This window comes from Leucoraja erinacea, chromosome 45, assembly GCF_028641065.1.
Source record: "Leucoraja erinacea ecotype New England chromosome 45, Leri_hhj_1, whole genome shotgun sequence".
Lineage (NCBI taxonomy): Eukaryota > Metazoa > Chordata > Chondrichthyes > Rajiformes > Rajidae > Leucoraja > Leucoraja erinaceus.
The window spans coordinates 487,501-510,397 of record NC_073421.1 but is presented as its reverse complement, the minus strand read 5'-3'; the positions used below and the strand labels follow the sequence as shown (position 1 = coordinate 510,397).

At 46.6% G+C, this 22,897-nt stretch overlaps 1 protein-coding gene across 1 annotated transcript in view; it reads right to left on the bottom strand.

Moving 5' to 3' along the window:
• Positions 1–5,533: 5,533 nt before the first annotated feature.
• The window catches only part of LOC129715000 (uncharacterized), an 18,625-nt gene continuing 1,261 nt past the window's right edge, over positions 5,534–22,897 (bottom strand). The window contains exons 2-4 of the mRNA XM_055664814.1: positions 13,324–13,680; positions 9,942–10,054; positions 5,534–5,874 (exon numbers count right to left, since the gene is read on the bottom strand). Of these exons, the coding sequence (XP_055520789.1) occupies positions 5,686–5,874; positions 9,942–10,054; positions 13,324–13,680 (659 nt within the window). The 3' untranslated portion in view covers positions 5,534–5,685. The remainder of the gene's footprint in view (positions 5,875–9,941; positions 10,055–13,323; positions 13,681–22,897) is intronic.

The following is a 22,897-nucleotide window of genomic DNA, read 5'->3' as shown; positions in this document are numbered from 1 at the left end:
TTTTGGGTTGGGAGACTTCTGCAGACGGATTGAATGGAATGAAATGACAAGTTCTGGCAGTGATATGAATGCTGAACAGGAAAAACCTCATGGTAGTACATGGGGTCCATTAAATTGGGCAAGATTATCTTACACATAAGACTGGGCGGCACAGTGTCAGGGCTTTGGAGTTGCGGCCTTACAGCGCCAGAGACTCGGGGTTTAAACCTGACTACGGGTGCTGGTGGGCCGGACAATAAACCATCTTCCTGGCACAACCCAGTTAATTCCACACGGCAAGCGCTCTCTAAATCTGCCTGTTCATTTATTGACCGCAGCCTAAAACATTGATGAAGCCATCAAGTCTCAGAATGAGAATGTAATTGAAGTCATTGCAAAGTGAAATAATGTCTGCTGTTTCAATTGTTGGGTATTTCATTATGAATGCATGTATTGAGTTTTACATTATGTATTAGTACATGACCCAAGCGTGCAGGATAGCGCTAGTCACGGGGTGATCGCTGGTCAGCACGGGCTCAGTGGGCTGAAGGGCCTGTGTCTATGCTGTATCTCTATAAATGAAAAGATTTGTAAGCTAGGTAGACAAAAATGCTGGGGAAACTCAGCGGGTGAGGCAGCATCTATGGAGCAAAGGAAATAGGCAACGTTTCGGGACGAAACGTTGCCTATTTCCTTCGCTCCATAGATGCTGCCTCACCCGCTGAGTTTCCCCAGCATTTTTGTTTACCTTCGATTTTCCAGCATCTGCAGTTCCTTCTTAAACAGATTTGTAGGATAATTGGCTTTGGTTAAAAATTGTGCCCAGTGTGCCCAGGACTAAGGGAAAAAAAGTTGTTCAGCACGGACTTGTAGGGCCGAGATGGCCTGTTTCCGTGCTGTAATTGTTATATGGTTATATGGTTATATGGTGTGTGTAGGGTAGTGTTAGCGTACGGCACAATCGCTGGTCAGCACGGACTCGGTGGGCTGAAGAGCCCGTGTCCGTGCTGTATCTCTAAAATTAAAAGATTCGTAGATTAATTGGCTTCGGTAAAAACACTGTAAAAATTGCCCCTAGTGTGTGTCGGATAGTATCAGCGTAAGGGGTGATCTCAGGTCAGCGCAGGCTCAAGCTGGCCGAAAATTCCCCGCTGTATCTCTACTGTCTAAAGTCTAAAGGCTGCACCAAAGATGATATAACACTCCCCCTGCTCTATACCACGAGTGAGACGTGAATGTGGAACTGTCTGATTAATAACTGGTCGTGAGAAGTGATTCCGCCAAGCCGACACATCTGAAATATTCACACGCTACTTTTATTTGAGACTTTGAATTTTATTGAAAAGATAATGAAATGTGAATAAAGTGAAATGATTGTGGCTGGAATCTGGACTGCGGTGCCTGGAAGCCGATGAGTTGGGGCAGGTTTCATTGTACCCGCTGGAGTTTAGTAGAATGAGGGGGGGGGGACCTTATTGAAACATACAGGATAGTGAAAGGCCTGGATAGAGTGGATGTGGAGAGGATGTTTCCACTGGTGGGAGAGTCTAGGATCAGAGGTTATAACCTCAGAATAAAAAGACATTCCTTAATGAAGGAAATTAGAACAAATTAGTCAGAGGATGGTGAATCTGCGGAATTCATTGCCTCAGACATCTGTGGAGGCCAAGTCTTTGGATATTTGTAAGGCAGAGATGGATAGATTCTTGATTAGTATGCGTCTCGAACTAGAGGTCATAGCCTTAGAATTAAAGGACGTTCTTTTAGGAAGGAGATGAGGAGACATTTATTTAGTTAGAGAGTGGTGTATCTGTGGAATTCTTTGCCACAGAAGGCTGTGGAGGCCAAGTCAGTGGATATTTTTAAGGCAGAGATGGATAGATTTTTGATTAGTACGGGTGTCAGAGGTTTTGGAGAGAAGGCAGGAGAATGGGGTTAGGAGGGAGAGATTAATTCTACTATCACTTATGACCTTATGAAGCTTCGAGAAGGAAATGGATAAATATAGTGCAAGGAAGACAGTGTGGGTGATGTGGGCCTGGTCATTGTTATTGCAGGGAACCAGATATACAATTTTGTTAGTCCTTGCTGTCTCCTCCCCTTCCTCAGCCCCCCTGTTGTCTCCTCCCATCCCCCAGCCTTCGGGCTCCTCCTCCTTTTCCCTTTCTTGTCCCCGCCCACCCCCGCCCCCGATCAGTCTGAAGAAGGGTTTCGGCCCGAAACGTTGCCTATTTCCTTCGCTCCATGGATGCTGCTGCACCCGCTGAGTTTCTCCAGCTTTTTTGTGTAACCAGATATACATGATGGGCCAAATGGCCAGATTATTGTAACCGTATTTGAAGTCATTAAACCTATGTTGTCAATCCAAGAAATGTACCAATGGGTAAACAAGGTTGACACAAGATGCTGGAGTAACTTAGCGGGACAGGCAGCATCCCTGGATAGAAGGAATGGGTGATGCTTTGGGTCGAGACCCTTCTTCAGACTGAGTCATGGGAGAGGGAGACAGAGGGATATGGAAGGGTAAGGTGTGAAAACGAGAGCTCAAAGGAGACAAAGATCAAGGAAGATGTAGAATAGATCAAGGTGCTTGATTTGAAGTCACAGATGCTGGAATCTTGCATGGAACACAAAATGTTGAAGGAACTCAGCAAGTCAGGCAGCATCTCTGTGGGATATAGATAGGTGACGTTTCAGGTCAGGACCCTTCTTCAGATCGAAGTCTCACCTCTCTGTCTTCCACAGGGCCCGTTCCTGTACTGTACTGTTCCATGTTCGATGTACAGGCCACAGGGAGAACGTGCAAACTCCAAATAGACAGCACCCGAAGGCAGGATTGAACCTTTCTTCTTCTGTCGTATGTCTTTTAGACCTGCAACTCCGTTGAGGCGAGCCAGGCCAACATGACATCGTCCGGGTCACTCAGACCTCGTTCACCATTCACGGGCCGGTGTTTGGGGCAACTGGTGACCCAGGATCGAACCCAGGGTTCTTCTACCCTTCAACAGCTTCATGAAATCTTTTGACGTGCAGTTACTGCTACAATGTGCAAAAAAAGCTATTGCATGCCCAGCCACGCACCGGGGCTTCATTACTCCGCTTTGGGGAGTTGACTGAAGGTTAAACATAAGCAGAGAGATCAGCGGTAAATCTGTTCATCTTCCTTGGATTCTGCGATGGATTCTCCCATGCTCATCTAAGAGAGGAGAGTCTTTATATAACCACTTCAGCAACTCTGACAGTGCAGCTCACCGCAGTCTCCAATTGAGAGCCTATTTATATATGGCTCCAAGGTAGACAAAAGTGCTGGAGAAACTCAGCGGGTGCAACAGCATCTATGGAGCGAAGGAAATAGGCAACGTTTCGGGACAAAACCCTTAAGGAAATAGGCAACGTTTCGGGCCGAAACCCTTAAGGGTTTCGGGCCGAAACGTTGCCTATTTCCTTCGCTCCATAGATGCTGCTGCACCCGCTGAGTTTCTCCAGCACTTTTCTCCAGTCTACCTTAGATTTTCCAGCATCTGCAGTTCCTTCTTAAACAATATATATGGCTCCATGCATACAAAATCATGAGAGGAATAGACTGCGTAAACGCACAGTGTCTTGCCCAGAGTAGGGGAATCGAGAACCAGAGGACATAGGTTTTAGGTGACGAGGTTAGATATTATAGGAACCTGAGGGGTAACATTTTCACACAAAGGGTGGAGGGTGCACGGAACGAGCTGCCAGAGGAGGTAGTTGAGGCCGGTACGATTACAAAGTCTAAGAAACATTTACGTGTGGGAAGGAACTGCAGATGCTGGTTTAAACCGAAGATAGATACAAAATGATGGAGTAACTCAGCGGGACGGGCAGCATCTCCGGAGAGAAGGGATGGGTTGCGTTACGGGTCTCGACCCTTCTTCAGGTGGGTCTCGACCCGAAGCGTCAACCATTCCTTCACTCCAGAGATTCTGCCCGTCCCGCTGAGTTACTCCAGCAATTTGTATCTACCTTGAGAAACATTTCGACAGGTATATGATTCAGATTCAGATTCAGATTCAATTTTAATTGTCATTGTCAGTGTACAGTACAGAGACAACGAAATGCATATGGATAGGGCAGGTTTAAAGGAATATGGGCCAAGCGCAGGCAGGTGGGACTAGTGTAGATGGGACATGTTTGGTGCTGTGGGTAAGTTGGGCCGAAGGGCCTGTTTCCATGCTGCATGACTCTATGACTATCTAAGAAACCGTTGTTTCACAAATGCAACCTTTATTTTGTGCCTATGTTTAGAACATTCTTTTCACAAGCCCCAAGGCCAATGTAGCAAGAAATTGTCCTATGAATAATGGGCATTGCTCTCTTATTGCATCTTAACAGCTTCCCGTTATATTCGAGTAAGTCTTGCTCTCTGCGATTGTTTTAAAAGTCAAATTGCTAAAAGTAACCATGATTAAATTTTATTCTTTCCATTGTTATATTACTAGCTGCTTCATAAAAGTTTAAGACTGACAAGGTCAGTGGAGACCGGGATTGATAGAAGCCATTCAGTTTACTCGTTCTCTCCTCAAAAGATAGACACAGAATGCTGGAGTAACTCAGCGGGACGGGCAACATCTCTGGAGAGAAGGAATGGGTGACGTTTCAGGTCGAGATCCATAGAAACATAGAACCATAGAAAATAGGTGCAGGAGTAGGCCATTTGGCCCTTCGAGCCTGCACCGCCATTCAATATGATCATGGCTGATCATCCAACTCAGTATCCTGTACCTGCTGCCTTCTCTCCATACCCCCTGATCCCTTTAGCCACAAGGGCCACATCTAACTCCCTCTTAAATATAGCCAATGAACTGGCCTCAACTACTTTCTGTGGCAGAGAATTCCACAGATCCTTCTGAGACTGAGACCCTTCTTCAGTCTCGACATGAAACGTCACCAATTCCTTCTATCCAGTGATGCTGCCGGTCCCGCTGAGTTACTCCAGCATTCTGTGTTTATCTTCGATGTAAACCAGCATCTCCAGTTCCTTCCTGCACCTTTCCTCAAAAGTGCTCTTTCTTATTCTTCTGATCTAGCTGTTTTTGTACAAGTCTGATCGGCCCATTACAATAGACAATAGACAATAGGTGCAGGAGTAGGCCATTCGGCCCTTCGAGCCAGTACCTCCATTCAATGTGAACACGGCTGATCATCCACAATCAGACCCCCATTCCTGCCTTCTCCCCATATCCCCTGTGAGAATTTGTACGTATAGAGCCCAATCTAGCTCTCTCTTGAAAGTATCCAGAGAACTGGCCTCCACCGCCCTCTGAGGAAGAGAATTCCACAGACTCACAACTCTCTGTGTGAAAAAGTGTTTCCTCGTCTCCGTTCTTTGGGGTGTGCGTGCAAACCAGAGCACCCGGAGAAAACCCACGGGGATAACGGGCAAACTCCACGCAGACAGCATCCGAGGTCAGGATAGAACCCGGGTCTCTGGCGCTGTGAGGCTGCGGCTGTACTAGCCATAGCCATACACGTCAATAATGCTTCCGTACAATGCAGACCCAAGTAAGAAGCCCCCCCCCCCCCCCCCCACCACACTTGGCTGTAACGAACAAGCTACCGGATCATTCAAAGCAATTCCATGCAAATTGTTTGTTTGAGGCATTTACAGAATAATTGGCGACAAATCACACGGGTCCTCCAGACACTGTTAAAGTCCTTGTCCTCCTGCCTTCTCTTTCATCTCTGGTTCATAGTTCTGAAGACCGTCATGTCTTCATACTCCTGTGGGTGTGTCTCCCTGGACCGATCTCCAGCCAGTGACCTTGTATGTCCTCTGCACGTGTTTGGCTGTGGGTCCTCTGGCCCTCTGGATATCTCCTTGGTGATCAGCGTGCCCTTGGACTTCATGTGAAAGCGCAACAGTACCTGGAACAGATTTTAATCGCAGAGTCAGTGTAACCTGAACCCTAATAAGTAAGTAAGTACGTTTATTGGCCAAGTATTCACATACAAGGAATTTGCCTTGGTGCTCCGCCCACAAGTGACAGCCTGACACACAGTGACAGTTACGAATGACTCAGAAAACACTAAACATTAATAATAATTAAACATTAATGATAAAACACCATTGATCAAGCATTGTGAACCAACAAAATACCAGATCAAAGGGAGGCTACAGATTTTTGGATGTTGAGTAGAGCAACTACTCGTGGATAAAAACTGTTTTTATGTCCGGCTGTGGCAGCTTTGACAGTCCAGAGTCGCCTTCCAGAGGGAAATGATTCAAAGAGTTTGTGGCCAGGGTGAGAGGGGTCAGAGATGATCTTGCCCGCTCGCTTCCTGGCCCTTGCAGTGTACAGTTCGTCAATGGAGGGAAGGTTGCAGCCAATAACCTTCTCTGCTGATCAGACGATTCGCTGCAGCCTCCAGGTTCAACATTCAACATTCAACATGTTGAAAATCCAGCGGCGACCAGAACAAGGTGCGACTCTTTGGGTGACTACTCACGACCATACAGGCTTCACCCCGCGACATGTTGCCCGTATGGTCGTGAGTCGTCTCCTCAGTCGCCCAAATAGTCGTAGCGTCTTTCTGGTTGCCGCTGAATTTTCAACATGTTGAACATTTTCGGCGACCTGCAGCGAACTATGACGGGTGCCGACAGTCGCCAGAAAAGTTGCATAAGTGGGACAGGCCGATAACTTCAAGTAAACTTTGCTTTCCCTCTCTCTCCATCTCTCCCCCTTCCTGGTTCTCTGACCAGTCTGACTGTCCCCATGACTATCTTTCATCCCTGATTGCAAGATATAAGACGTATAAGATTTTCCATTCCTCTGTAAGCAAGATCTCTGTTCCCCGAGCCAATGATGGTCTACGCTACATTTCCCTTCCACTTCTTCTCTTTTGATTTCTTACACTTCCTTATCTCTGTGTCTCCCTCTCCCCTGATGCTCAGTCTGAAGAACGGTCTCCACCTGAAACGTCATCCATTCCTTCTGGCAGGAGAATGGACTTAGGAAGTAGAGATAGGTCAGCCATGATTGAAGGGCGGAGTAGACTTGATGGGCCGAATGGCCTAATTCCACTCTATACCTTGTGACCTCATGACCTTAAGTCTTATGACCCTTTGCCTGCGTTTGCCCCATATCTCGGTAAACCACATCCATTTCCAAGTGTCCTTTAAATGCTGTTGTGGTACCTGCCTCAACTACCTTGGTGACACGGTGGCTGCCTTACAGCGCCAGAGACCACAGGTTCGATCCTGACTACGGGCGCTGTCAGTACGGAGTTTGCATGTTCTCCAGGTGACCATGTGGGTTTCCTCCAGGTGCTCTTGTTTCCTCCAACACTCCAAAGACAGGCAGGTTTGGTGGGTAATTTACCTGGGTCAAATTGTAAATTGCCTCTGGTGTGTGTAGGATAGTTCTATCACATGGGGCCATCACTGGTCGGCACAGACTCGGTGGGCCGAAGGGCCTGTTCACACACTGTATCTCTAAAGTCTTAAGTCTGAAGAACGTTAATTTTGCTCACAGAACAATGGGACATCTTATACACGTGGGAATAACATTATTCACTCAATTATATTTCTGACTTTTTGTATTATTGCTACTCGCCTGTCGATGGGAATTATAGAATTCTCCAACTCTATAACTGGATATTGATCTTTCTGACCAATAGGCTAATCTATATTTGGAAGAATATTACAGCATCTTTCAATATGCTATTGACTTGTTGAAGCTCGGGGGATTCAAATAATCGAAAGACAAGGTGAAATAGATGTCACTCAATTTGTGTCGGGGGAATTAAACCAGAGTGAATCGGGGAAAGTGACTGAGCATCAAAAATCCATACATTTGTAGATAAGCCCCGTGTTACAGAGTCATACAGCACGGAAACAGGCCCTTCGGCCCAACCTGCCCATGCCGGCCATGATGTCCCATCTATGCTGGTCCCATCTGCTCGTGTTCCTCAAAACCTTTCCTCTACACGTACCTGTAAATGTTGTTATAGTAGAGTCATAGTCATAGAGTGATACAGTGTGGAAACAGGCCCTTCGGCCCAACTTGCCCACACCGGCCAACATGTCCCAGCTACACTTGGCCCACCTGCCTGTGTTTGGTCTATCTCCCTCCAAACGTACCTGTCTAAGCGTTGGGATAGTCCCAGCCTCAACTACCTCCTCCGGCAGCTTATTCCATACACCCACCACCATTTGTGTGAAAAAGTTACCCCTCAGATTCCTATTAAATCTTTTCCCCTTCACCTTAAACCTACTGTATGTCCTCTGGCCCTCGATTCTCCTACTCTGGGCAAGAGACTCTGTGCATCTACCCAATATATTCCTCTCATGATTTTATGCACTAACCCTCAGGTTCCTATTTAATCCCCCCCCCCCCCCCCCACACCTTAAACCCACCCTGGGAAAAATAGTGGATTCACCCTGTTTGAACTCCCTCTGGATTGTCAAAGCCGCCACAGCCAGACATAAAAACAGTTTTTCTCCCCACGAGCAGTAGCTCTACTCAATAACCAAAAGTCTCTAGCCTCCTCTTGCGCTCGTATTTTATTTAATTCACATGTTTAATCGATAATATAACATTATTATGTTTAATGTTTTATGTGTCACTCCTAACTGTCACTGTATGTCATGTTGCCACTTGTGCGCGGAGCACCAAGGCAAATTCCTTGTATGTGAATACTTGGTCAATAAACTTATACATTCATCCATTCATTTATTCATTCATTCTATTCTCCTCATGATTTTATACACCTCTGTTGGATCGCCCGTGTTTGGAAACTTATTAGACTCTGTCCGATCATTTCTGACCAAACATCCTTTATCATTGTGTGCAGGAACTGGAGAAGGGTCTCGACCCGAAACGTCACCCATTCCTTCTCTCCAGAGATGCTGCCTGACTCGCTGAGTTACTCCAGCTTTTTGTGTCTATCCTCCATCCTTTATCATTGTTTTGTAGTTTCTTCTGATACATTCAAAAGATCACGAGAAAATAGAAGCAACTGTCAGCCACTCGGCCCTTCTAGCCTGCCCCATCATTTAATATGATCATAACTGATTGATGCTGGCTGTAAATCTCCTCTCTGTGCCAGTTCTCCATAGACCTTTCAATTAAATAAATCCATCTCCATCTTGAATACAGCCCTTAAATCTATCACTCCCAGTGGCAAGAGTTTCACGGTTCTCAGAGGGGGCGGCACGGTGGTGTAGCGGTGGAGTTGCAGCCTCACAGCGCCGGAGACCCGGGTTCTATCGGGACTACGTTCTCCCCGTGACCTGCGTGGGTTTTCGCCGGCTGCCCCGGTTTCCTCCCACATCCAACATCCCAAAGTCTTATAGAAACTTACAACTTATAGAAACTTACAAAATTCTTAAGGGGTTGGACAGGCTAGATGCAGGAAGATTGTTCCCGATGTTAGGGAAGTCCAGGACAAGGGGTCACAGCTTAAGGATAAGGGGGAAATCCTTTAAAACCGAGATGAGAAGAACTTTTTTCACACAGAGAGTGGTGAATCTGTGGAACTCTCTGCCACAGAGGGTAGTTGAGGCCAGTTTATTGGCTATATTTAAGAGGGAGTTAGATGTGGCCCTTGTGGCTAAGGGGATCAGGGGGTATGGAGAGAAGGCAGGTACGGGATACTGAGTTGGATGATCAGCCATGATCATATTGAATGGCGGTGCAGGCTCGAAGGGCCGAATGGCCTACTCCTGCACCTAATTTCTATGTTTCTATGTTTCTAAGACGTGCAGGTTTGGTGGCTAATTGGCTGCGGTAAAATTGCCCCTAGAGTGTGTAGGATGCAAAACTGGGATAACACAAAACGCAAAAACTAGTGTGAACAAGCGACCATTGGTCGGCACGGACTCGGTGGGCCGAAGGGCCTGTTTCCACGCTGTATCTCTTAAACTAAAAGTTTGACAACGCTGCACGAAAAGATCAATATTGGTGACTTTTTGTCAAAAAGTTACTTACAGCAAGAACCATTACAGCAATAGTAAGGACCATACTGTAAATTGCAAGGGCAGGAATAATGATAGCTTGCTTCATCACCGTGGGTGTCTTCAGAGCCACGCATGAAGTTGCCTCTGAAAAATAAATCACAAGAGATTTAAGCAACAGGGGAAAATCATTAGGTCTCAGAAAATCTGTGTACAATGAACTACCTCTGGTGTAGGTGGGCTGTGGAGAACCAGAGGAGAGCTGGCGAGTATGTGAGTTTAATTTAGATTAGTTTAGATTAGAGGTAGCCAGCAAAATGGAACCCTGAATCAGTTTAGTTTAGTTTATAATAAGAGCAGTTGAGGAGAGGATCAAAGAGGTCCTTCTGCAGTTGTACAGGGCCCTGGTGAGACCACACCTGGATTATTGTGTGCAGTTTTGGTCTCCAGATTTTAGGAAGTACATTCTTGCTATTGAGGGAATGCAGCGTATCCCAAGATGACAGGACTGTCATATGCTGAGAGAATGGAGCGGCTGGGCTTGTACACTCTGGAGTTTAGAAGGTTGAGAGGGAATCTTATTGAAACGTGATTATTAAGGGCTTGGACACGCTAGAGGCAGGAAACATGTTCCAGATGTTGGGGGAGTCCAGAACCAGAGGCCACAGTTTAAGAATAAGGGGTAGGCCATTTAAAACAAAGATGAGGAAAAACTTTTTCACCCAGAGAGTTGTGAATCTGTGGAATTCTCTGCCTCAGAGGGCGGTGGAGGCAGGTTCTCTGGATGCTTTCAAGAGAGAGTTAGATAGAGCTCTTAGAAATAGTGGAGTCAAGGGATATGGGGAGAAGGCAGGAACGGGGTACTGATTGGGGATGATCAGCCATGATCACACTGAATGGCGGTGCTGGCTCGAAGGGCCGAATGGCCTACTCCGGCAGCTATTATTTATTGTGTATTGTTTATTATTGTCAGGTGTACTGAGGTACAGTGAAAAGCACTTTTTTTTGCGTGCTATCCAGTCAGCGGAAAGACTATACATGATTACAATCGAGCCGTCCACAGTGTACTGATGCAGGATAAAAGGAATAATGTTGAGTACAAGGTAAAGTCCAGTTAAAGACAGTCTGAAGGCCTCCAATGAGATAGATGGGAGGTCAGGTACTCTCTACTAACAAAATGGTTCATTTGCCTCATAACAGCCGGGTAGAAACTGTCCCTGAATCTGGAGGTGTGAGTTTTCACACTTCTGTACCTCTTGCCCGATGGGAGAGGGGAGAAGAGGGAGTGGGTGAGACTGGTCCTTGATGCTGCTGCTGGCCTTGCCGAGGCAGCTTGAAGGTAATGAATAGGCCAAATGGCCTTCCTTGTTTCTACTTTAAAAAACATACCCCTTCAGTTTTATTTCCCCCCCTCCCCCCCCCCCCCCCCCCCCCCCCCCCCCCACCATCAGTCTGAAGATGGGTTCCAACCAAAACAGTCACCTAGTCATGTTCTCCACAGATGCTGCCTGACCCGCTGAGTAACTCCAGCACTTTGTGTCTTTTTTCCACCTGTCACTTACCTAGCTTTGTCCTGCCCCCACCTTTAATTCCAGCGTTCCACCCCTACTGCAATCAGTCTGATGCGGGACCTCATTGAGGCATTCCCAATAGTGGCGGGACTGGATAGAGTGGACGAGGAGAGGACATTTCCACTAGTGGGAGAGCCTCGGACCAGAGGTCACAGCCTCAGAATTAAAGGGCGCTCTTTTAGAAAGGAGGTGAGGAAGAACTTCTTTAGTCAGATGGAAGTTAATCTGTGGAACTCATTGCCACAGAGGGCTGTGGAGGCCAAGTTAGTGGATATTTTTCAGACAGAGGTTCTTGATTAGAACGGGTGTCGAGGGTTATGGGGAGAAGGCAGGAAAATGGGATTAGGAGGCAGAGATCAGCCATGATTGAATGGCAGAGTGGACTCGATGGGCCGAATGGTCTAATTCTACTGCTAGAACTTGTTAAACTTATCATTGGGTATATTCAAAGGGTAGATTGATAGGTTCCTGATTAGTACGGCTGCAATGGGTTATGGTGAGAAGGCAGGCGAACGAGGTTTGAGAGGGAAAGATAGATCAGTCATGGGGGGAATGGACTCGATGAGCTGAATGGCCTAACTCTGCTGCTATGTCCTGTGGTCTTATGGTCTTACGAAGAAATGTCCCGACCCAAAACATCGTCAAATCCGTGTCCTCCAGAGATGCTGCCCGGCCCGCTGAGTTACTCCAGCACTGTGGCCGAGCAAGGAGAGGGATTTTGGATTGCAGGCCAACGTAAGGATGTGGGTTGTGGCGATGGTTGGAGGCCTTGCAGCAGCCTAGGGCTCGCCTGGATCGGGGGCCGCTCCAAGAGACCCAGCTCGCGGGCCGGACCGGGCCTGCAGTGGCTTCATTTGGCCAGGCCTGCAACGTCGCCATGGCAACAGGCCTTCATGGCCAGCTGCACTTAAAGCAACTTGGACATTGAAAATGATGCCACAACTTGGTCTCAGTGGACTATTTCTAAGGGTCTGAAGAAGGGTCTCGACCCGAAACGTCACCCATTCCTTCTCTCCAGAGATACTGCCTGTCCCGCTGAGTTACTCCAGCATTTTGTGTCTATCTTTGATTTAAAGCAGCACTTTCCTACACATTTCTTTACACAAGATTATGCTTATGTATAGTAATACTTTATTGAAATGTATTTTCAGTAAAAATAACAATAAAAAAACATTGATTTTGTTTTAATTTTATTTTTAATTCTAGTATTCTAGTAATTCTATTTAATTCTAGTAATCCCACATTCCCGATGTTGGGGGAGTCCAGAACCAGGGGCCACAGTTTAAGAATAAGGAGTAGGCCATTTAGGATTGAGATGAGGAAAACCTTTCGCCCAGAGAGTTATGAATCTGTGGAATTCTCTGCCACAGAAGGCAGTGGAGGCCAATTCTCTGGATATATTTAAGAGTTCGATATAGCTCTTAGGACTAATGGAACCAAGGGATATGGGGAGAAAGCAGGAACGGGGTACTGATTTTGGATGATCAGCCATGATCATATAATGGTGCTGACTGGAAGGGCCGAATGGCCAACTTCTGCACCTATTTTCTATGTTTCTATGTGGGGCAAAGAGTCAGTGTATCTCTAAAACTAAAGCTAAATCAGTTTTTTTATTGTATGGTGAAAAATGTTCCCCATGTTGGGGGAGTCCAGAACCAAAAGCCGAATGACCTACTCCTGTGCTATGTTTCTATGTTTCTATGAAAGGCTGTTGGAACGGTGCCAGATCCAGGCGAGGCCCAGGCTTCTGCAGGGCCTCCAGCCGTTACCTCGACCCTGATGCTTTTTGCTGCAGCTTGGCCACGAGGCACCTCTGCTGCCCGAACAAACCCCGCCTCTGCTCACCTTCCACGTGTAACCTGGTGCCGTTGCCGTGTTGGCTGACGAGGGGCGGTGGCAGTGGGACGGACACTTCGCAGGTGTAAACGCCAGCGTCAGCCAGCGTCAAGTTGCTGATGACCAGGATGCGGTAGTGGTTGGAATGGCTGCCGTGCAGGTAGAGGCGCCCGCCACGGGGAGAACCGGACTCCATCAAGTTGGTCAGGGCGTTCTGCGGCGAGGGTTCACCCTTGTACCAGTAGACGTCCACATGGGCTGGGATCTGGCTTTCGTAGTACGCGCCACACACCACCATCACCGTCCTCCCCACCGACGAGGTGACTTCCCCGGGATGTTGCCGAACCGATAACGTGCCCTCGTAACCTGCAAAACGCAACCCTGAGTCGTGCGTAGCAAGGAACCGCAGATGCTGGTTTAAACCGGAGGTAGAGCATGGCCAGTACGGACTGGATGGGCTGAAGGGCCTGATTCTACATTGTGTTAGTCTCCAACCTCCAGTAATAGCAAGGGCGGCACGGTGGCGCAGGGGGTAGAGTTGCTGCCTCACAGCGCCGGAGACCCAGGTTCGATCCTGACCACAGGTGCTGTCTGTACTGAGTTTGTACGTTCTCCCCGTGACCTGCGTGGGTTTTGTCCGGGTGCGCCGGCTTCTCCCCGCATTCCAAAGGACGTGCAGGTTTGTAGGTTAATTGACTGTAGTAAAAAATTGCAAAATTGTCCCTAGTGAGTGTGGGATAGTGTTAGTGTGCATGAATCGCTGGTAGGGCTGGGCTCGATGGGCAGAAGGGCCTGTTTCCGTGCTGCAACTAAACTAAACTAAAAGCTGGAGTAACTCAGCGGGTTGCTGGAGAAAAGGAATAAGTGACGTTTCGGGACGAAACCCTTCTTCAGACTGAGAGTCAGGGGAGAGGGAACTGAGAGATATGGCCCCACTGCCCCATCTACCTGCAACGCCACTCGTTGGATTAGTTTCACTTTGAGTTCCACTGTCTGTATAACCATACAGCCAACAATGGACCATTGTGGGCTCTACATTTTCTTGGTTAATGCTGTTTGTGCATAGCTTCCATTCATTGTTCCCCACGTGTGCTTATTTGTCTGACTGATGAAGAGCCCTCTTTATGCTTTAGATTTTAGAGATTGTTCAAGAGAGAGTTGGATTTAGCTCTTAGGTCTAACGGAATCAAGGGATATGGGGAGAAAGCAGGAACGATCATATTGAATGGCGGTGCTGGGGGGAAGGGCCGAATGTATCTCTAAAACTGCAGCTATTTTTTTTTGTTTCTCTGTTTCTATTCGGCGGGGAATCCGGCCCTTCGGCCCACCGAGTCTGCGCTGACCAGCGAGTCGTGCTCGCCCACACACTGGCACTATCCTACACACTGGAGACAATTTACAATTTTTTACCGAAGCCAATTAACCTACAAGCCTGTACGTCTTTGGAGTGTGGGAGGAAACCGGAGCACCCGGAGAAAACCCACGCAGGTCACGGGGAGAACGTACAAACTCTATACGGATAGCACCCTCAGTCGGGATCGAACCCGGGTCTCTGGCACTGAAAGGCAGCAACTCTACCGTTGCGCCACCGTGTGCCCCAAAACATCACTAAGAAAGGGTCGGGACCCGAAACGGTACCTCTCCATGTTCTCCAGAGATGCTGCCTGGCCTGCTGAGTTGCTCCAGCACTTTGTGTCAACTATCCTGCTTCTGAAATTCCATTACATCAAAGGTATAAGCTGGGAAGGTACTCTTTCACCAATGCCGTCAGTGAAAATATAATTTCTTATTATTGATCTTTAACTCTTGTCTGCTTGGTTTTGTCATGAATTTGTGGAGACAGGGAAAAATGTGATTAAACGGCCCAAAGAAACCAAGCGTTTTTCAAGAGTAATCAAAATGTTCCCTGTGGAATAATGAAAGTGTTGCTTGCCAATCGGAAAAAAAAAAACATTAGTTACTCCACGAGGAATATGCCCACGATGTGTTTAGAGATACAGCGCGGAAACCCACCAAGCCCACCAAGTCCGCGCCGACCAGCGATCCCCACACATTAACACTATCCTACACACACACACTAGGGACAATTTACAGTTTTACCAAAGGCCAATTAACCTACGAACCTGTACATCATTGGAGTGTGGTGGCAGTGTGAACTGTGAAGAGGATGCTATGAGGATGCAAGGTGATTTGGACAGGTTGGGTGACGAGAGGAGTTGAGTATAGGAGCAAAGAGGTCCGTCTGCAGTTGTACAGAGCCATGGTGAGACCACACCTGGAGTATTGTGTGCAGTTTTGGTCTCCTAATTTGAGGAAGGACATTCTTGCTAATGAGGGAGTGCAGCGTAGGCTTACAAGGTTAATTCCCGGGATGACGGGACTGTCATATGATGAAAGAATGGGGCGCATGGGAATTTGGCAGGATGAGAGGGGAACTTATAGAAACATATACAATTATTAAGGGATTGGACACGCTAGATGCAGGAAACATGTTCCTGATGTTGGGGGATTCCAGAAACAGGGGCCACAGTTTAAGAATAAGGGGTTTAGAACATTTAGAACTGAGATGAGGAAAAACCTTTTTCACACAGAGGGTTATGACATTGTGGAATTCTCTGCCTCAGAAGGCAGTGGAGGCCGATTCACTGGATGGATTCAAAAGAGAGCTAGATAGAGCTCTTAGGGCTAACGGATTCAAGGGATATGGGGAGAAGGCAGGAACGGTGTACTGATTGTGGATGATCAGCCATGATCACATTAAATGGCGGTGCTGGCTTGAAGGGCCGAATGGCCTACTCCTGCACCTATTGTCTATGTATCTACAGTATGTATCTAAACCGGAACACCCGGAGAAAACACCAGGCAGGTCACTGGGAGAATGTACAAACCCCGTACTGACAGCACCCGTAGTCAGGATCGAACCCTGGTCTCTGGCACTGTTGCCTTGATATTCTGTTATTTTGTTTCCACGACAATGCAAGAAACATAGAAACATAGAAAATAGAAAATCATGAGAGGAATAGATCGGGTAGATGCACGGAGTCTCTTGCCCAGAGTAGGGGAATCGAGGACCAGAGGACACGGGTTCAAGGTGAAGGGGAAAAGATTTAATAGGAATCTGAGGGGTAACTTTTCCACACAGAGGGTGGTGGGTGTATGGAACGAGCTGCCAGAGGAGGTTGTTGAGGCTGGGACTACCCCAACGTTTAAGAAACAGTTAAACAGGTACATGGATGGGACCGGTTTGGAGGGATATGGACCAAACGCGGGCAGGTGGGACTAGTGTAGATGGGACATGTTGGCCGGTGTGGGCGAGTTGGGCCGAAGGGCCTGTTCCCACGCTGTATCACTCTATGAGTCTATAATTACATCTTAAAGGTCACACTGGAACCTGCCCCCAGCACATCTGAAGGCATTGAACTGCAGATTCCAACCACACAAAGCGTGAAGAACTTTCTCTTCACGTCAATCTTTGTTTTTTTCCACTATATTTTATACATCTAATCCCCGTCTCCACAGGAACGCAAGAGGCTGCGGAGAGCGGTGGGCGCAGTCTGGTCCATCACAGGCACTGCCCTCCCCACCAAGTGGCAAGATTCAACAACATTTTAATGTCAAATGTCGCAGACAGAACAGTGACATTCTTCTGCAGTTGTATAGGGCTCTGGTGAGACCACATCTGGAGTATTGCGTACAGTTTTGGTCTCCTAATTTGAGGAAGGACATCCTTGTGATTGAGGCAGTGCAGCGTAGGTTCACCAGATTGATCCCTGGGATGGCGGGACTGTCATATGAGGAAAGATTGAAAAGACTAGGCATATTCAGGAAAAAGATTGAAAAGACTAGGTGGCTTGTATTCACTGGAGTTTAGAAGTGATGAGGGGATATCCCACCTTATCCCGTAGCCCTTCTCTCCAACCCCCTGATCCCTTTAGGGCCACAATAAATATAAAATCGACTACCCTCTGTGGCAGAGAGTTCCAAGCTAGATGCTGTGGAAAAAAATTCTCCCAATGGTTGAGGATGAGGGGTCCAGAACCAGGGGACCAGCTCAGAGAAATGTTCCCAAAGGGGCCAGGTCATAAAGGGGAGGCCATTTAAGACAGAGGTGAGAAAAAACTTTTTCACCCAGAGAATTTGTGTGCCACAGAGGGAAGTGGAGGCCGTCACTGGATGGATTTAAGAGAGAGTTAGATAGAGCTCTAGGGGCTAGTGGAGTCAAGGGATATGGGGAGGAGGGCAGGCACGGGTTATTGATAGGGGACGATCAGCCATGATCACAATGAATAGCGGTGCTGGCTTGAAGGGCCAAATGGCCTCCTCCTGCACCTATTTTCAATGTTTCTATGACATTCTGACCTGCAGCAGCACAACAGCAGGATACTATCTTTAGTCCAGGTGTCAGAGGTTATGGGGAGAAGGCAGGAGAATGGGGTTAGGAGGGAGAGATAGATCAGCCGTGATTGAATGGCGGAGTAGAATTGATGGGCCGAATGGCCTAATTCTACTCCTATCACTTATTTTCTTCTGTAAACATAGTACATTTCGTTGTCTCTAATGCATTTCGTTGTCTCTGTACTGTACACTGACAATGACAATTAAAATTGAATCTGAATCTGACACTGAAAACAAAGATGTTCAATATATACTGTATATATGCAGGAAAGAACTGCAGATGCTGGTTTAAATCGAAGGTAGACACAAACTGCTGGAGTAACTCAGCGGGACAGGCAGCATCTCTGGAGAGAAGGAAGGGTGATGTTTCGGGTCGAGACCCTTCTTCAGACTAATTTTATTTATATATACACATACATATATAACTACATACATACATATATAGGATTGCACGGTCGCGCAGCGGTAGAGTTGCTGCCTTCCAGTGTAGGCAGCGCCAAAGACCCGGGTTCGATCCCGACTACGGGTGCTGTCTGTACGGAGTTTGCACGTTCTCCCCGTGACCTGCGTGGGTTTTCTCTGGGTGCTGCGGTTTCCTCCCACACTCCAAAGACGTACAGGTTTGTAGGTTAATTGGCTTGGTGTAAGTGTAAATTGTCCCTAGTGTGTGTAGGATAGTGTTAGTGTGCAGGGATTGCTGGTCGGTGCGGACTCGGTGGGCCGAAGGGCCTGTTTCCGTGCTGTATCTCTGAACTAAACTAAATTAAATTAAACTAAATTAAACATACATCATACATACATACATTACATACATACTGTACATAGCCATAGAGTGATACAGTGTGGAAACAGGCCCTTCGGCCCACCTTGCCCACACCAGCCAACATGTCCCATCTACACTAGTCCCACCTGCCAGCATTTGGTACATATCCCTCCAAACCTGTCCTATCTATGTGCCTGTCTAACTGCTTCTTACATGTTGGGATAGACCCAACATGAACTACCTCTTCCGGCACCTTATTCCATACATCCACCACCCCTCGTGTGAAAAAGTTACCCCTCAGATTCCTATTAAATCTTTTCCCCTTCACCTTAAACCTATATCCTCTGGCCCTCGATTCACCTACTCTGGACAAGAGACTCTACCCGATCTTTTTCTCTCATGATCTTGTACACCTCTATAAGATCACCCCTCATCCTCCTGCGCTCCAAGGAATAGAGACCCAGCCTGCTCAACCTGTGCCTTTAGCTCAGACCGTCTAGTCCTGGCAACATCTGCAGATGCAGATTTACAAACCAAGGAAAGAAGTGGTGGATCAGTGGGTCAGGCAGCATCTGTGGAGAACGTGGGTAGGCGAAGGTTTGGGTCGCGACCCTTTTTTCAATCTTCCTATTTTGTGCACTGTGGCCATTTATTTACAGCACTTTGTGACTTTCGGACGTTACTTTAGAGATATAGCGCGGAAACCGGCGCTTTGGCCGACACGGTCCGCGCCGGCCAGCGATCACCCCGCACACTGACACTATCCTACACACACAGGGATCATTTACAGAAGACTATTAACCTACAAAGCTGTACATCTTTGGAGTGTGGGAGAAAACCGGAGCAAACCCACTCCGTCACAGAGAGTTGGTAAAAACGCCATATAGACAGCACCCGTAGTCAGGATGGAACCCGAGTCTCGGGCGCTGTAAGACAGCAGCTCTACCGCTGCGCCACCGTGCTGCCCATTTTGTCTGCCTATTCGCCGTTAGCCAGTCAATCTTACCTCCTCTACCATAAGCTTTTATTATCCACTATAACCTTTCACACGGCATCTTATCAATGTCTCTGGAAATCTAAGTACGGAACATCCATCATTTCCCCTTTATCCGCAACACTTAACATCTCAAGAGAACTCACATAACTTTCCACCACTGTCAGAGTGAAGCCACAAGGAGGAACGATACCTCATATTTCGCCTGGCTGCTTACAAACCAGCGTATGAACATTGATTTCTCTAATTTCAAATAACCCCTGCAGTCCCTCACAGACGGCTGTGGAGACCATGTCAGTGGATCTTTTAAGGCAGAAATAGATAGATTCAAGATTAGTACGGGTGTCAGGGGTTATGGGGAGAAGGCAGGAGAATGGGGTTAGGAGTGAGAGATAGATCAGCCAATTCTTCTCATATCACTTATGAACTTATGAACAGCGGGTCAGGCAGCATCTCTGGAGGATAAGGATAGATGAACTTCACCTATTCCTTTCCTTTAGAGGTGCTGCCTGACCCGCTGAGTTACTCCAACCTCTTGTCTATCTTTGCTTTAACCCAGCATCTGCAGTTCTCTCCTAAACATTAACTAACTAACTGGCCTGGAGTTTTCCACTCTCTGTCTCCCTCCTTTTTGTGAATATGTTTTTAAGTTTCTGATATTTTGGAAGCTTCTCCATACTGAGAGAACTTAGGAAATTTAAACCAACACATCAGCACAACGACAGTAAAACAAGTAGAGACATTTGGACAGGTATATGGATAGGAATGATTTAGAGATATATGGGTGGACAAGTGTGATGGTCATCTTGGTTAGCATGGGCCAGTTGGGCTGAAGGGCCTGTTTCCCTGCTGCATATTTCTACGACATCAACTATCGCAAACTATGAAAGGCCTGGATGGAGTGGAAGTGGAAGGGATATTTCAATGTGGGAGAGTCCAGGACTAGAGGGCACAGCCTCGGAGTAAAAGGACATACCTTTAGAATGGAGATGTGGAGGAATCTCTTTTGCCAGAGGGTGTTGAATCTGTGGAATTCATTGCCACAGACGGCTGTGGAGGCCAAGACATTGGATATTTTTAAAGCATAGGTTGAGAGGTTTTTGATTGGGATGGGAGTCAAAGATTGCAGAGAGAATGAGGTTGAGAGAGAAAAATAGATTAGCCATGATTGAATGGTGCAGTAGAGTCTAGACTATTTTCAGCTGAAAAATATCCTTCCCTGGAACACCATGACATGCCCCACAGAGCTTACAGCGCCAGAGACCCGGGTTCGATCCCAACTACGGGTGCTGTCTGTACGGAGTTTGCACGTTCTCCCCGTGACCTGCGTGGCTTTTCTCCGAGATCTTCAGTTTCCTCCCACACTCCAAAGACGTACAGGTTTGTAGGTTAATTGGCTGGTGTACGTGTAAGTTGTCCCTAATGTGTGTAGGATAGTGTTAGTGTGTGGACTCAATGGGCCGAAGGGCCTGTTTCTGCGCTGTATCTCCAAAGTAAACTAAACCATTGCTTAAATCGAGAACTACTGTCCGTAAAAGTTGTCAGATTTGCGCATTTAATTTCAGCATAATTTAACATAAAATGAATTGAAAATGAACAGATTCTGATAAAAAAATAATGAATCGGGCAAATGATTAATTACATAAAGACATAATTTTGTAAACTTATTGATTATGCGCCGATAGGTTTACCAGCTGATATTATTAAGTAATTAATCATGTAAATTATGTAATTAATTTATTTGTTAACAATTAAGTAAGACATCAACCTAATCATAGAAAGTTGCTCATTCCGTTCTAATTTTAATTGGTTTATTTGAAAATATATTTCAAAGCTTTGATAATATAGAGTCTAGTCAAAGTCATAGAGTGATACAGTGTGGAAACAGGCCTTTCGTCCAGCTATCCATGTGCCTGTCTAACTGTTTCTTAAACGATGGGATAGTCCCAGCCTCAACTACCTCCTCTGGTAGTTTGTTCCATACACCCATCACCCTCTGTGTGAAAAAGAAACCCCCCGGATTCATTTAAAATCTTTTCCCCTTCACCTTGAACCTATGTCCTCTGGTCCTCAATTCCCCTACTCTGGGTAAAAGACTCTGTGCATCGACCGATCTATTCCACTCATGATTTTATACACCTCTGTAAGATCACCACTCATCCTCCTGCGCTCCATGGAATAGAGACCCAGCCTACTCAACCTCTCCCTATAGCTCACACCCTCTAGTCCTGGCAACATCCTCGTAAATCTTCTCTGAACCCCTTCGAGCTTGACGATATCTTTCCTATAACGGTGCCCAGAACTGAACACAATATTCTAAATGCGGTCTCACCAACTGCAACATGACCTCCCAACTTCTATTCTCAATACACTGACTGATGAAGGCCAACGTGCCAAAAGCCTTTTTGACCACCTGATCTACCTGCGACTCGACCTTCAAGGAACCCTGCACCTGTACTCCTAGATAGATGAACATTGGCAGTTATTCACTCTAGTGAGTTATTGGAGTTGTATAAGATGTTAGTAAGACCACATTTAGAATATTGTATTCCGTTCTGGAGTTTAAAAATCTAATGTATTTAGATGGCAATTTAGATATAAATAAATGATATTGAGAAACTATACTCAACCCAAATCTTTTTAAATTGCTAAACTCGTTCAATATATCTTTAGATTTAGTTTCATTATTATCACGTATACCAAGGCACAGTGAGCAGCTTTGTTTAGCATTCTCTCCAGACAATACTACACATCAAGCCAAACTCAGGTACAAATCTGAAGAAGGGTCTCGACCCAAAATGTCACCCATTCCTTCTCTCTAGAGATGCTGCCTGTCCCGCTGAGTTACTCCAGCATTTTGTACCATAAATTTAGTTTAGTTATTGTCACCTGTAGCGAGGAGCAGTGAAAAGCTTTTTTATCAAACTCAAGTGTTATGGGTAGAAGGCAGGAGTATGGGGTTGAGTTGGAAAGATAGATCAGCCATGACTGAATGGCGTAGACTCAATGGGCCGAATGGCCTACTCCTGCTCCTCTGACATATGGACAGAGGGGCACTGAAAAGCTTTTTTTGTTGCGTGCTATCCAGTCAGCAGAAAGACTATACATGATTACAATCGATCCGTCTACAGTGTATAAGTACAGGATAAAGGGAATCACGTTTAGAGCAAGATAAAGTCCGATTAACGATGGTATAAGGGTCACCAATGAGGTAGATGGGAGGTCAGGATTGCTCTCGAGTTGGTGATGAGATATTATCAGGCAACTGGGATACAGAGGGCAGGAGATAGTTCTCAGCATTTGTAGAGCACCAGTTCCACAGACAAAGTCCAATGTCCGCAATGGGGTAGAGGTGATTCACACAACACCCTAGCTTATGGAGGGGCTATTCAGAAGCCTGATAACAGAGGGGGAGAAGCTGTTCCTGAGTC